The 15,823-nt window shown below is 41.4% G+C and overlaps 2 protein-coding genes and 1 pseudogene across 2 annotated transcripts; all 3 read left to right on the forward strand.

The window, feature by feature from the left end:
• The first annotated feature begins 2,699 nt into the window (after positions 1 to 2,699).
• Positions 2,700 to 3,888, forward strand: LOC125899542 (trace amine-associated receptor 4-like). Its single transcript, XM_049593932.1, has 2 exons — positions 2,700 to 2,869; positions 3,078 to 3,888. Exons 1-2 carry the CDS (start codon positions 2,700 to 2,702, stop codon positions 3,886 to 3,888), a joined length of 981 nt encoding a protein of 326 aa, XP_049449889.1.
• A 4,620-nt stretch (positions 3,889 to 8,508) lies between these two features.
• Positions 8,509 to 9,764, forward strand: LOC125899318 (trace amine-associated receptor 13c-like). Its single transcript, XM_049593518.1, has 2 exons — positions 8,509 to 8,678; positions 8,945 to 9,764. Exons 1-2 carry the CDS (start codon positions 8,509 to 8,511, stop codon positions 9,762 to 9,764), a joined length of 990 nt encoding a protein of 329 aa, XP_049449475.1.
• A 4,577-nt stretch (positions 9,765 to 14,341) lies between these two features.
• Positions 14,342 to 15,823, forward strand: LOC125899543 (trace amine-associated receptor 8a-like; annotated as a pseudogene).

Genomic DNA, 15,823 nt, shown 5'->3' on the forward strand with positions numbered 1-15,823 from the left:
ATAGGAAAAACCTGTCTCCCTGGAGAGGTAGAAACAAACAGCCAATGTGTGTGTGTGTGTGTTATGTTCAGGTGTTGTCACATAAATAACAGTGCCCAAGCAATAAACAGGACAGACAATAGGATTTTATTTATTTTTACACTACATTTTCACTGAAAGCTGACTGAATCCAACCCGAGCCCGAATACAATTTATAGTTACATTTTTGACCAAACCCGGCCGATCTGTCGGGTACCGTCGGGTTCAGATCGCCACACTCTAGTGCGTGTACGGGTCCCCTTTTGGGGCCTATCTGAATTTCTGTCTTTGAGAGATATTATTTTGTAATATAACTGAATTTTCTATCCATACATATAAATTTTAAATATATTAAAATTATAAGGTGTCTTTGAGTAAACTGCGAGTATCATTTAAGTAGGCTATGTCGTGGCCGACCGAGTGTCCTTTTTTTTGGAAATCAAAATATGCTCACCCTACACAGTGTCCCCAGGTTATAATGTTGCAGAAATAATATGACAGTGAAAAACATAATCATTAGAATATGATTATGACAAATGCATTTTGTAAAATGATAAAAACCTTAAAACACACCTGCAAAGTCAGGCCAAAGCTCCACCCAGTTTGGTTGCTCACCACCTGGTTTGGCTGGGGCCCCCTACTTCTCTGCTGCCGTAACCTGGGTTATAAAGAAGTAGGTGGGCTACTGCGACTAAACTTCAGCCAGTCAGGATCAGTGTGGCCGGGTCGATGTTATGTCGCAACAGGGCATTCATTCAGCGGGCTCCATCCACTGTACCAAATGAGTCCAGTAGGGGGCGGAGCCTATGACAGACAGCACAAAGGTTATGGCAGTGCAACCCTAGTTCTATTAGCACAAGCAGAATCATCTGCCCAGGGGCTCTCTCGCTCCTACGCTGCTCACTGAAGAGGGTGTAGGATGTCTGAAGTGGGGTCCACTGTTACGTCCCTCTGCCCGTGTATTCATTATGTGTATATGTGCATTGTGATCTGTGTATTTATTATGTGTATGTGTGTATGTCTATGTGTATGCATTTAACCTGTATGTTTAGTGGAGAGTCAGACCTCTCTTTCTGTCAGGAAATCGTATGCTTGTTAACAGGTGTGCTGGTGATTCGCTCAACGATCGTGACGTTGCTACGGCTGGATTGGTTGAGCAAGGGGCTCGGCCTTCATAATGCCGGCCACACGGAAGCCGCGAGACCACTCTCCTACATGGCAGCAGCACATTGTATCATTTCGCTGGTTTTTGTGATTGATAAGTACTTTGCTGTGTGACTATCGTGTGATCGTTTAGCTTGCGTTGCTAAATAATGTTTCTTTTGTTCAGACCAGAGCAGCTTTTGTTATACCTGTTTTCTCCTGTTTTTCGTTAGCCTAGGGAGTTAGGCTTAGTATTGTATTTTTGTTTCTTTTGTTTTTGATAGGGATTAGTTATTTCGCCGGTCGGTGCTTTTTGCAGGTTGCTTTTTGTTTGTTGTTTTGGCCTGGGCTCACCCTGACGTCATTTGCTCCATTTTGTGTGCGATATTGTACAGTGTGTTTTTGGAGTGTGTAGCAATAAATTGCTCACCGGTACATTTACTCCCGTGTTCCTGTGTATCTTTATGTTACGCACCCACACCCCTAGACTGTGGAGTAACACCCACACATTTTCATGTAGGCGTCTCCTAAATTTCCAGCTGTGTGAATGTGTGTTCTTTATAGAGGAGTATTAAGAGTCTGACGGAGGGCTCCCCCTGTGCTAATAGAACTAGAGTTACAATAGTGTAACCTTCATTAAGGCCTTTGCACCCTAAGACATTAAGTCGTCATACACAAATAAGGTTATGCAGATAAACTTTGCATACTGAATTCAATGCATATAGAGAGAGAGCGCAACGCATCATAATCTGAAAGCCACATCCCCAAAGGGGAAATGAGGCCTGCTTTCGTCACGCGTATCTGCCTGACTAAGACATCTGAAACAGCAGCAGTGTACACTGGATTTGTCTAACTGTTCACATCATTGTTTCACAGACTAAAGTTCATCAGATTATCTAATGATTGAAGAATATACCTGAGGAGTTCTTTAAAAATGAAGCTATCTGCTTGTATTTAATCTCCTAACTCATGTTTTTTTATGTGTGCACACCAGGGACTATCAGTCAAAGACATGTTTGTTCCTTTATTCATGTTTATCCATTTTTGCAAGTGCACTCGTCATATATGAAACGTGAGCGGTCATATCTGTCTTTATTTTACACACTGATGTCAAATTCACAACATTTCTTCCTTTTCATCTTTCTACCATGGGGGTCGCAGTTTCTCATGTCTACAGTTTTTGTGCATACGCATGGGTCAGAGCTTCTGTGGAAGACCGCACATTTTCCTGTCAAGTTTGTTTTTTATAAATCCCAAAGTTTGTGTAGAAAGTGGCGTACGCTGCCTTCTGTGCGTATGCCACGTTAACTGATTAGGCCCCAGATCAAGATCAGGGGGAGGGCTTCAAGGACAAAGTGATGAAAAGCAGATGAAGAGTATGATGCAAGATTACCTCAATTCATCATCATCATCATCATCATCATCATCCTCCTCCTCCTCCTCCTCATCCATCAGGAGTAGAGATAAGTAAGCTATCTGACATTTGGTCAGAGCGCTGCCCAAGCTAAGCAGCTTCTCTCCTTTTCCTCTCTTTCATGATGCAGTTGGAACGAGTTGAGCTCTGCTTTCCACAACTCCTCAACTCCTCCTGCAGGAAGCCAGAGCCTCCTAACTCTAACGTTGTGCTTTTTTACAGTCTACTGTCCTCCATCTCTCTGCTTGGAGCAGCTCTCAACCTGCTGGTCGTCTTCTCCATCTCACACTTCAGGCACATAACCCTTTACAGCATACGCTAAAATGTTGTTACACTGTCTTTAGATTTACAGGAAGAAGTGGCTTCAGCTTTGCACATGACTTTTTGTACTACAACTAATGTACTATTTTGATGTACTGTGTGTTTTTCCATTTCTGCTTTTTTAACAAGTGCTATTGATAATATTGCTGACAATGCTCACAATGATTATATTCCACTGCAGGAAGCTCCACACCCCCACCAACATCCTCCTTCTCTCTCTGGCTGTCTCAGATTTTCTTGTGGGCCTTGTGGTGATGCCAGTTGAAATCCTCCTGACAGAGACCTGCTGGATCCTGGGCGATCTCATGTGCGCACTGTATTATCTGTTACCCATCATTACAATCAGTGCCTCTGTAGGAAACATGGTTCTCATATCTATTGACCGCTATGTGGCTATTTGTGACCCTCTGCATTACTCCACCAGAGTCACTCAGAAAGTTGTTACGATATGTGTTTTCCTCTGTTGGATTTGTTCTGTTTTTTACAGCATTATTCTTCTATATGATAACCTGAAGCAACCAGGCAGGCATAATTCATGCTATGGAGAATGTGTGGTCAGCATTACAGGAGCTGTTGATCTTGCTGTTGGTTTTATCACACCCATTACTATCATCATAGTTCTATATATGAGAGTATTTGTGGTGGCTGTGTCTCAGGCTCGAGCCATGAGGTCTCACAATGCAACTGTATCTCACAAGCATTCAAAGATTGTGCAAGTTAAGAAATCAGAGATAAAAGCAGCCAGGACACTTGGTGTTCTTGTGGTTGTGTTTCTGATGTGTTACTCTCCATATTACTGCGTCTCTCTCACAGGCCACGATATCTTGATCGGTTCTTCAACTGAGGTCTTTATGATTTTTCTGATGTATTTTAACTCCTGTCTAAATCCTGTCATCTATGCCCTTTTCTACCCATGGTTTAGAAAAACTATTAGACTTGTTGTCACATGTCAGATACTGCAGTCTAACTCCCACTTGGCTGTGATACTGTAAAGAGACACTGTGGAATGAGTGAAAACATCACTGTTGTTATGCTGTGTGTACATTTTAATGCATACATGTGTCTACATGAATGTATATTATAGACTAAAGGTTTTATGCTGTAACTCATTTCCTGAGAACGTGTATGAGCAACATACAGAGAACATAATCCTTCAAAAGATTAGAGTTAGGTTTGAAGGTAATTTTTTCCTCCCAATGTTTTAAAACGATTCTTAAATAAAATCCATCGTACTTGGCTGATGATCAGAGGAACCTTTCCTCATATTCAGTACTTTAACAAGTGTGTGATTTTTTCATATTTGTGTGATAATATGAATGCATCAGGTACTGATTTAATTGCACTGTAAATGCAAACAATGTCCTGACTAAAGATGAAATAGTGCATTTAACTTAATTTATACTAGTTTTTTTTTCTGTACTTCTTAACCGCTTACTCGTTTCATTTAATTATGTGTACTTGGTTTTTCTGAGTGTGTAGCATGGTTTGTATTGTGGGACTCAAGTTACCGACCTGTGCGCCCCTGTGCAAATGTCCATTTCCGGTTTGTGGCGTAGCGCCAGAGCTCCATCCATGCATGCTCCACTGGAACCAAACGCGAGGCAGCTCATGCAAGCGGTGCGCCAGTGCTTTGAAGAAGAGTGGCTCTAACGTAGATATCAGTAAGTGTAAAGCTTCTGTTTGTAATCTTGTCAGTATACGTAATTTAATTTTTGGTCCAACTCCGACATGTCAGTCTGTGTGCACGCGTGCGTGTTCAGAGAGCAGACATTAAAAAGTTAGCAGCAGCTCAACATGAGTGAACCAGAATAAAAGTTCTTTGGCTCAGTCTAAGCGGCCTGGAGCTAACTCCAGTGTAGTTGTTAATCTGCAACATGTCTCCCCCTGTTCCTGCACCAGCCCCGCCGTCATAGATAGCCCTTAGCTGTTAGCTGCCGGAGTAGCGTGCTGCTAACTTACATTAGCTGTTTTGAAGTTAGCAGTAACTTAACAGGCTGTGGAGGGAGGCAGCACCTGCTGTCTCTGTGCTTCATTTCAAGCCAGCAGAAAGTTACAGTGCATTCACACCAAAAGCGCCATAGCGTCGTAAGAGGCCGGCAGCCATTCATTTTCAATGTATGCTTGCTACGAAGGGCGTCTGGAGCGTCAGTGACAGTGAGCAGCGCGATGCCAGCGACCGGAGCATCAAGTAAAAGTTGAGAGAAGCTCAACTTTATGCAAATGAGCAGCGACGCCGCCGGAGCAGCAGCGAGCAGCAGCCAATTGCAGCCCGTTAATATTCTAGGTGGGACAGTGAAAGAAAAAGAAAGAGAAGACAAAAATGGAGGAGAAGTTGATTGTGGCGGTCTCCGGTTTCTCGGAGCTATATGATGTGTCTCTGTTTATTTACAGAGACATCCAGAAGAAGTCAGATGCCTGGAAAATGGTATCTTAAATTGTTGGTTTGTCTGGTAAGTAATATAGGCTCGTGTCGAAATGCAAAGCATATAAAATGTAAGCTGGGTGAACAGGTGGGTTAACTAGAATGCACACAACACATCTGCAGTGCAGCTTGAAAGCCCCGCCCCTTGGCAGCTTTCTGCAAGCCCTGCTAGAGCTGCCAGGCAGTGCGATGCCAGTGACCTGAGCGACCGCTGGCGCTCATGACACTTTTGGTGTGAATGCACAGTTACAGTGAATGCAACATTTTTCTTCCTCTAAGTGAACCTTATTGCAAGCTTAAAACGGTTAGTCCAACACTGTAAAATATGATTGCCATGGTAACTTCCTTGTAATTGAATTATGTACAAAAAATATGTTTTATTTTATCTTAAATTGGTGTAAGGACAGGTTGTACTGAGTTCCATTATTATGTTAAAGCACTACTTGAAAAAATGAGTATAACACGAAGATAATTAATTTCATACTTAATACTTCAAGCAATCATACTTAAGTAATTCATTAATTTCATACTTGTGAGGCAAGTATGTGCGGATAATTGGTATGTAAGCGAGTTAGGCTTAAAAACTCAAGCAGGTTAATAACGAACATTGCCGTGATTATAAAAGCAACCGATCTTCTACAGCTGATGTGAAGAAAATGATGGACACACAACGCAACGCAAAGAAATTGTGGAAGAACAGCCTCCAGTCAAAAGGACGATGGAACGCTGGCCTGCACTGTTCACAGAAAGTCACGTATGGCCCACTTATGCTGCAACATACTGAACCACACAACAAGTAATAATTATTTTCATTTTAGAATACTCTGTTGTTTTATTAGATTAATCTAATGATTAATTGATTAATCATTTAGTCTGTAGAGTGTCCGAAGTTATGGCAAATGATCATGGGAAGTTAGTGTAACGGAGTTAATATACAGTATGTATGATCCCACTTGCCATGGCTCACACTGCTTTATTTTACCTTTTGTGAAACTGATTTATTTTATGGTCAGTGAACACAACACCCCTGCAGACTAGGGTCGTGTACCCCGGAAGACAGCAACACTTTGGCTGCGCTGTCTTCCTGGTAGGTGCACATGTTATCAGCTCCGTAATTATTTTGCATTAATTATCTTAACTTTATATCTAAGGGGTTGTGTATGTTACCTTTTGTAAAACTGGAGCTCCCGATCGGTTGAGCACATCCTCCCGTAAAAGTTGACAGTGTTTTTAATTATTTGTGTGTAACGTGGTTAGCATAACTCAGGGTTTAGCTAACTTGCACTCCTTTTTTATTTAATATTCCCAGTGTGAGAGCACGTGAATGAATGAGGCCAAGACTGACTGTGAAAACATTTCCTCTACCAGATGCGGGAATAAACGGCGGGTGCCAACAGTACTTCATGACTGATTTTTCTCGTGATTATACACAACGCAAGAGAGAGTACACAACCGCTACATTAGCATAGCCTGAAGTACATTTAAAACATTACTAAATAGACCAGTCTTTGAATTCATTACATTGTGAGGTGTTTTTAATTATCTGATTCATAATTTCCATTCACATTCGTGAACATTTTAAACCTAATATCTTCACCATGTTACACCATATGCACCTACCTACAAGAGGATTTGATCAAAACTCAATCTTAACTTTTGGAGAAAATAGTGTTGCAATATGAGGCTTCCACATACTGTCATTCTCCAAGTCTGCAGTTTTGTCGTTGCAGTTTGGTTGTAGACCTAACACATCATCAATTTCAGCAATCTGGTCATTACTTTTTGAGAAATGTAGGCTACTGTGTAACAGTCAAATAGTGCTGCACGATTAATCTAATCGCAATCGCAATGTCAGGCTGTGCGATTACATAACCGCATAAAAGGCTGCGATTTGCGATTTAATGTAAATAAAAGTTAAGGTGCATGCCTGTGAACGTGACTGCCTCTCTTGTAGTGTGTGGAGTTTGTTGACATCACGTCCACAAGCTATCCTGGTGTGTGCAGCAGTGACCAACACAGACGCTGAAGAAGAGCATGAGCACGACCATGAACAGGCTGAGTTGGTGGCAAAAAAACACGTCTGTTACATGGCGATACTTTGGATTCAGGTACGGCGACGTTGAACAGAAAGACGTGCTGTCTAAAACTTTAAAAGTTAAAGTCGCCACATCCCGCGGCAACACGACCAATCTATGTCAATACTTGAGAGAGCACAGAGGAAAGTAGGAAGAATGCATACGAGAGAAAGCCGAGCTGTGTGACGTTTAAGACAAAGAGACAACTGAAAGACGCCAGAGCCTCATAATCATGGACTCCATAACAAACTACATAATAACACTGCCGATCTGAACCAGTCAGTGGCGAAAAAAGCACTTTTAATGCGCAAACTTATACGGGACGCATTTGCCCCCATATCTACCTTGCGGCTGCTGGCTCCCTCAATACTGAACCAATTTTAGAACGAGTTGTACCTATGAATCATGTGCACACATACACATGGGGAAATAGGGCCCAGGTTGAAAAATACCAAAGTTGTCCTTTAACTTTCGTCCTTGTCCCGACACCTTTCCCCCTGATGCCCCCAGGTGCCTTTAAACTATGACAGCAACCGACTGCGTATCATGCTGACGTTAAAGGACACCTTTTTTCGTTGGTTTCTGACGCTGCAAGTCACTGCCCAATCACCAGATTTTGATGACATCAGAGTGAGACTGGGCTTTTCAGAGGCATTTCATACCGCCGCAATGAGTGCTGTCCGGCCACATTATGACCTGATGCTACCCTTCTGTGTATCATACTGCCGCAACAGGTGCCGTATGGCTGACCAGCAGATATCATAACACCGCTAAAGGTTACAACAGGCTGCGTTACACACTGACGCTGCCCAGCCGGGTATCATACTCCCTGCAAAAGTTGGATTTTGGTGCTAAAATCAGTGACAAAGCAACAGTTTTTGATGACTTTAAGAATTAACTGCTGACGATGTTGAGATGGAGACAAAGAGAAAACAAAAAAGGAGAATAGGCATACAATATGAAAAAACAAGGTTTGATGTAAAGGTTGAGGGAGGAGGGGGAGAAACCGTAAGAAGTAGTGTAGAGGAGGCAAGGGGAGGAGAGTTATAAAAGAGCTGCGCCATAGAGTTTTGTCCAGAAAGCTGGCGCAGTCCAGCAGCTCCTCCTCTCTGATGATGGAGACGCTGGAGGGAGCTGAACTCTGCTTTCCTCTGCTGAACTCCTCCTGCAAGAAGCCTACAAAACCACACACCGAGGCCATGCTGATTTATGTTCTGCTTTCATCCATTTCTGTGATCACTGTGGCTCTTAACCTGCTGGTCATCATCTCCATCTCCCACTTCAGGCAGATATAATAATCTAAAATGTGATAATGTCTATAAATAACTGAGACGACATTGTTTTGATCTGCTTTCTAAAAGTTATCACAAACACAAGTTATATTGTGGCTGTTGGACAGTGATTTACAGTTCTTGATAACATTTCCTGCTTGCATTTAGACACATTGTTGCATTACTCAATTTAAAGTTGCTGTAGTGAAGAAACCCTTATGTCATTTTTTGATATGAATTTATGACTACCATGTGAAGTGATAATATTCTCCTTTTCCAGGCAGCTCCACACTCCCACCAACCTCCTCCTCCTCTCTCTGGCTGTCTCAGACCTCCTCATAGGTCTCCTGCTGATGCCAGTTGAAATCATCTACATAGAGGCCTGCTGGTTTCTTGGTGACATCCTGTGCACTCTGTATTATGTGGTAGACTACATTATTGCCTCTGCTTCTGTAGCCAATATGGTGCTCATATCAGTTGACCGCTATATAGCTATTTGTGACCCTCTGCATTACCCCACCAAAGTCACCAAGAGAAGAGCAGAAGTTTGTGTCTGTTTGTGTTGGTTTTGTTCAGTTTTATACGGGTTTTTCCTTCTACGTGACCACCTGGCGCAACCAGGCAGGTCTAATTCCTGCCTTGGAGAGTGTGTGGTTGTCATCAGTAACATGGCGGGTGTTGTTGACCTTGTTCTGACTTTTATTTTACCAATTTTAGTCATCATAGTTCTGTACACCAGAGTGTTCGTGGTGGCGGTGTCACAGGCTCGAGCCATGCGCGCTCATGTTGCAGCTGTAGCAGCTCAGCGATCAGGGACTGTAACTGCAAAGAAAACAGAGATGAAAGCAGCCAGAACTCTTGGCATTGTTGTTGTCGTGTTTCTGTTCTGTTTCTGTCCCTACTATTACCCGACTCTGGCAGGTGAAGACACCTCAGTTGATGCTTCCTCTGCAGCCTTTGAGATCTGGCTGGCCCATTTTAACTCCTGTTTGAACCCTGTCATTTATGCCTTTTTCTACCCCTGGTTCAGAAAATCTATTAAACTCATCCTGACACTTCAGGTACTGAAGCCTGGCTCCTGCGATGCTAAAATCTTGTAGAGACATGCAGGGGTGTTTGGACTTTGTCTTTTAACTGAGATGTTCTTTATGACTGGGGAAATTTGATAGTTTGTTTTGTCCTTGAGCAGAAACATATCAGATCAAGTGAAAGCCTGTTCTTTTCCTCATAATGTAATCGTGAATAATCTTGTTGTCTGTTAAACATTCTGCTCTCAGTTTTCATCCCTAACGTATGAATGTACATACACACTGGCGCTGATGTGAAACCTTGTGACTTGTGGTTCATATGTTTTGGTAATAATCACTGAAACATTAACATAATCACAGATTCATTTAAACAGATCTTCAATGTAAAATCAAAAAGGATAATATTTGTACATCAGATGTATGACTAAGTGTAACAGCTGAAGGTACTGTAAGAGTGTTCATAAAATATAAAATCAATTTTAAATACAAGAACTAAGACTGGGCGAGTGATTACACTGTCTCCAGATTACCTGTTTCTCAGTAAATGTCACTGCATGTGTGTTTTTTTTTTCTCACAGTTCTAGTTGATGACTTTCTTTGAAAATCTGGACTAGTACAGCAAAAAACAGAGGCCTAACAGCATGTGTTCTTCATGTTCAGTGTATATGGTATTTCCATGATTAGCTCAAGGCAGACAGACATCAACAAAAACTTAATTTTTCAATATCTGACTACTTTTATATGTTTGGTGTACAAATGGGCTAGTACATAGTACAAGACGAAGGTGATAGAGCCTTTAAGGCTGTTGCACCTAAATGGTGGAATGCACTACCTCATGAGCTGAGAGTGGCCTCTTCTGTGGACACTTTTAAAAAGCAGTTAAAAACACATCTGTTTAGGCTTGCGTTCCATTAATTGTGCATTGTATCATCTCTGTATTTCGCTGCACTTTACTTTTTATTTGTTTTTGTGTATTTTGCATTGTTTCTGTTATTGTATTTTTTGTATTTTATCTTGTGAAGCACTTTGTGAGTCCTCTCTGTGAGAAGTGCTATATAAATAAATTTTACTTACTTACTTATTTACATTTTCATATGTATTTTCTGTTCAAAAACCAAAGTTTTTGTTTCATATTCTTCTGTCCAAATCACATTATTCAACAGAGCAGGAGAGTATTTTTCAAATCATAAAAATATGCATAATTTTATTTTATTTTTATTTATTTAGAGGACAGTGCACATTAATGAACATTGCTGTAAATGTGCCAATTTTCAACTGTAGTCCTCCGGCATGTTGTTAAAAGACCTCAGGCCATTAAAAAACACAAAAACAGGAACACAGAAGTCATAATATATAAAACAACAAATAAACAAAAACAGGAACATCATAATATGTGAAACAAATAACAAACAGAGACAATAATTCACAACAAAAAAACAATACATACAGTGCAATGTGATACAGTGCAAAATAGTTGATCGAGAGGCTTTGGATAGTGAATAGACGAAACAATGCAAGTCCATGAATCATTGGCATAGTGTATATGATATATGAATTTATAAAGTGCTGCAGTGCCCATAAAAGTCATCACAGTAAAAGTCTAAATATAATTAAATTACAGTAAGTTAAATTGGGAGAGATGAAACTGTCAGGGGTGGAGAAATGGGATGGAGGTGCAGCAATGCAAGGACCAGAAACAGGATTTCTTGTTGGAGTTGTGCTAAGATGGATTGAGAAACACAACGAAACCAATACATACAGTGCAAAATAATACAGATGATCATTGACATAATGTATCATATGAATATAATTAGGAAGGTAATAAAGTGCTGCAGTGCTCACAACAGTTTTCACTGTAAAGGTTAAGTTTAAGTTGAATTTGAGTAATTTAGAATGGGAGAAATGAGCTGTCAAAGGTGGATAGATGGAATGAAGGTGCAACAATGCAGAGACCAGAACAGGATTTCTTGTTGGAGTGTGCTAAGATGGGTTGAGAAGAGGTGGTACATTTGTAAAGTGCTGTGGTGTTTATCATGAGGTGCAAATTTACATGTCACTGCACATGTCCAGGGGTCATGTGGGGCTATATACAGTCAGTTACATAAAACGATATATGGTTATGTTTTATTTACTATACTGACACACATGTTTCGCCTACTTAATAATCAGAACACAATAAGTGAAGAAGCAAGTTGCCAGTTGTCTGTTGTTTGGAATTTGTTTTTAATTTGGTTCAATCCCAGGAGGGAGCCCTTCTGTGAGGAGTCTGCATATTCTCCCTGTGTCAGTGTGGGTTTCCTCCAGGTGCTCCAGCTTCCTCCCACAGTCCAAAGACATGCAGGTTAATTGGTGACTCTAAATTGTCTGTAGGTGTGAATGTGAGTGTGAATGGTTGTCTGTCTCTATGTGTCAGTCCTGTGATAGTTATTAATTAATTATTAATGAATTGAGGATGGATTTTCTGGGAAATTACACAAGTAGAGAAGGACAAAAGGTACAAACATTAACCAAACAATGTCTGGTTAGAAATGAAGGACAGACACAAACACTGAAAGCAAATTCACAAATGGATTGTGCAGCTTTTGCTGGCACTAAATTCGAATGAATGAGACTAATACTGTGCAATCTGAAAGCAAGTGTCGAACTGTTAACCCATTCTCCTTCCCGTTTCGTCAGATACCAGCCGCATGTGGCGCCGTCAGTGTGCAATATCAATGTGAAAGGGCACCTTAGCATCTTAATTGAGGTTTCAAATTATTCAAATAAGAACAAATCCACAGCAATAGTTGATGCTGAAAGCAACTAACAGGTTAGAGTTCCCAACTGGTGGGTCGTGGTCCAAAAGTGGGTCATTGGTCCATTCTGAATGGACTGCAAGTGACTTCGCAAATGTGTTGTTTGAAAAAATACAACAAAAAACATTTAATTTTTAAGTGAAGTGAATTTCTGACACAAAGCATTTGTTTTGAAGTACTATTTCCTGTAGAGTGAGTGACAAACGGACAGCTTCTTAACAGAGACAGCAAACTAGCCCAAAGATGTAGCCAAATGCAAGTATGATGCTGAATGTATTAAAGCAACACATTCTGACTCTGACCTCGTCACATGTCCACGTTTGGTCATGGACTTTCCACGTCCACATATGCCGTCAAGGTACCCTGGGTGTGTTGGTTGTTGACGTTCTGGGACGCCGTGTCAACTTCAGCCTGTTACATGCATTGTCTGTTTTCAAAATACACTTCTGTTTTCACAGGAAATGTACAGTTTACATACAGTCTCTTTCAAAATAAAAGCACTACGGCGGTACAACACTGCAAATTGACCATTTTCTTTTCTTTAACAACAAAAATATGTGGCTGGGTTTAGGAAAAATGAACATGATTAGGCTTGAGAATCTTACTGGACACAAAAGCCGCTCTCTCAGGTGAAAGTGGGTGCTTGCTGGACCCAAGCACCACCCCTCACTGCCCACCCTCGTCGGACTTTCCCTACCTTAACTTTTGTCCCGCCACGTGTCCCCCTGATGCCGTTGGGCGCAGTTAAACTAGAACGGCAACCAGTCGCATTTGCCAACATTAAAGGATGCCTTTTTTCATTAGTTTCCGACACCACAAGTCACTGCCAAAGTGCTGGATATCAACAACTTCGGCATGAGACCTGGCTCCTTTAATGTACCCTCACTTGTAGCCAAGCTGCAGAGGCTTGTAGACGGTTCAGTTGACAAAAGTCAAAAATAATCTGCACCATGTGTCAAATGGAATTAAAATATCACTGAAGAATGTGAAGTTTGAGCTACCACCTACGAGCTTATCACACAGGTGCAGCTGATCAAACTCATGTCAGCAGACAACCATATTGCCGAAGCCAGCAAAGCACCATTTTGGATTGAGTGCATTGCCACAGACCTGTGGATGAAACTACTTCAAAGGCGTTAACTACAGCGCTGCTAAATGGGTGGCAACTGAATGCAGAACTGCATTTCAAGTCCTGTGTGTGATTTATCCTGGCTCCATGTGAATACAGAAAGTCTGCTAGCAGCTAGGTTAATTTATGCAATGTAAATTGTCATAGGCTTATGCTAATAATGTTAGCATGTTGTATTTGTGGATAAAATGTGTCTATTACAAGACAATTAATTTTCAGAATGTTCTATTTTACTCTTCCTGACTACTGGCTCGTGGTGCCTTAGCACTGGATATCTTTATATCGCGCATGTGCAGGTAAAGTTGTCGTGCCAACAAAGTCAGCTTTGACCATGAAGAGAAGTAGGGTGCATGCCCAAGTACAAAACCCCAATGTCATCACCCAATCTGCTCCTCCAATGTTATCGCAGTTGAAGACACTGAAAGTAAGTGAATTTGGTTTGTTGACAGTACTGTGCTTCGCAATTTCGGCATCCTAGGCAGGCTTACTTTGTTGAAAGCTAACCATGTGTTATCTTTAGTTTATTTTTGCTTTTTTATTGTTAAGTTGAAAATTTGAGTGTGAGTTGCCACACAACATTGCATCCAAAATTTGGTGTAAAAACATAGCAAATCATTGCATCATGTGACCCACAAAGCAGCATGTGGTCACTCTGCTTGACTACTACTGGGAACCATGAGTATTAGGTAATTACCTTTGGCCTACTGAATAGATAGAATTTGCATATGGGAAGAGTGGACAGAGACGAATCAGCGAGACAGGAGAACCTGCTGAGCTCTGGCAGCTTTCTGATCAAAGCCCTGTCAGTGGCCATGGAGGAGGATGAACTCTGCTTTCCCCAAGTCAACACCTCCTGCAGGAAGACAAGTCGCCCTCACTTGGAGGCCACAGTCACTCTCAGTGTGCTGTCCTGCATCACTATGCTCACTGTGGTTCTTAACCTGCTGGTCATCACCTCTATCTCCCACTTCAGGCAGAGATACACTTTTCTGCTTGGCTTACAAAGTGTTTATTCTTTGGTTACAGTTACATGAAGAAATGGCTTTGAGCTCTGCAGCATGATGTCACATTTAAGCTGATGATAACTTTGATTATGGTGCTGTTGAGATGTGTTACTGAAACAATTAGTGATGATTTCACACATTTCAGGCTGCTGCACATCCACTAACCTTCTCCTCATGTTCATAAGTAGTGCATAAGAGTAATGTTCTCTTGTTTAGGCCTTTCATTACTGCATACTGGTTATTGCAAATGCTTTTACATCTGTGTTATATTTAGGCCTCATTGTTATAGGATAATTCATGCTCCTAGTGTCATAACTGCTAATAACACTCATTTCTACACATACATATAACAAGTGTATTCAGTGTTGTTGTTTTCCCGTTTCAGGCAGCTTCACACCACCACCAACTTCATCCTCCTGTCTCTGGCTGTTGCAGACTTCCTTGTGGGTTGCCTGCAGATGCCAGCTGAAATCCTCCTCTATCGAGGTTGTTGGACTCTGGGTGACTTAATATGTACTGCAAATTACTTTTAGGTGTCCTTACTGTCAGTGCATCAGTAGGAAACATGGTTCTCATATCAGTTGACCGTTACATTGCTATTTGTGACCCCATGTTTTACTCCACCAAAGTCACTGTGAAAAGAGTTCAACTCTGCATTTGTCTGTGTTGGATATTTTCTGCTGTTCACAGCAGTTGGATGCTGAGGGATTCATTGAAACAGCCAGGCAGGTATAACTCCTGTTATGGAGAGTGTGTAATTGTGGTAAATTATATTGAAGGAGCTATTGACCTTGTTGTGACCTTTTTTGCTCCCATTCTTGTCATCATAGTTTTGTATATGAGAGTGTTTGTAGCGGCTGTGACTCAGGCTCGTGCCATGCGCTCCCACATTACAGCTGTCAAAGCACAACGTTCAAAGAAAATAACTGCCAAGAAATCTGAGATGAAACAGCCAGAACTCTTGGCATTGTTGTTGTCGTGTTTCTGTTCTGTTTCTGTCCCTACTATTACCCGACTCTGGCAGGTGAAGACACCTCAGTTGATGCTTCCTCTGCAGCCTTTGAGATCTGGCTGGCCCATTTTAACTCCTGTTTGAACCCTGTCATTTATGCCTTTTTCTACCCCTGGTTCAGAAAATCTATTAAACTCATCCTGACACTTCAGGTACTGAAGCCTGGCTCCTGCGATGCTAAAATCTTGTAG

Source organism: Epinephelus fuscoguttatus, linkage group LG13 (genome assembly GCF_011397635.1).
Source record: "Epinephelus fuscoguttatus linkage group LG13, E.fuscoguttatus.final_Chr_v1".
NCBI classification, from domain to species: Eukaryota; Metazoa; Chordata; class Actinopteri; order Perciformes; family Serranidae; genus Epinephelus; species Epinephelus fuscoguttatus.

Bases quoted from the DNA above. Each gene is read 5' to 3' on its own strand.
- LOC125899542 (XM_049593932.1), top strand. From the start codon at position 2,700: ATGCAGTTGGAACGAGTTGAGCTCTGCTTTCCACAACTCCTCAACTCC. The intron at 2,870-3,077 runs GCACATAACCCT...ATTCCACTGCAG, and splicing joins TTCTCCATCTCACACTTCAG to GAAGCTCCACACCCCCACCA.
- LOC125899318 (XM_049593518.1), top strand. From the start codon at position 8,509: ATGGAGACGCTGGAGGGAGCTGAACTCTGCTTTCCTCTGCTGAACTCC. The intron at 8,679-8,944 runs GCAGATATAATA...CTCCTTTTCCAG, and splicing joins ATCTCCATCTCCCACTTCAG to GCAGCTCCACACTCCCACCA.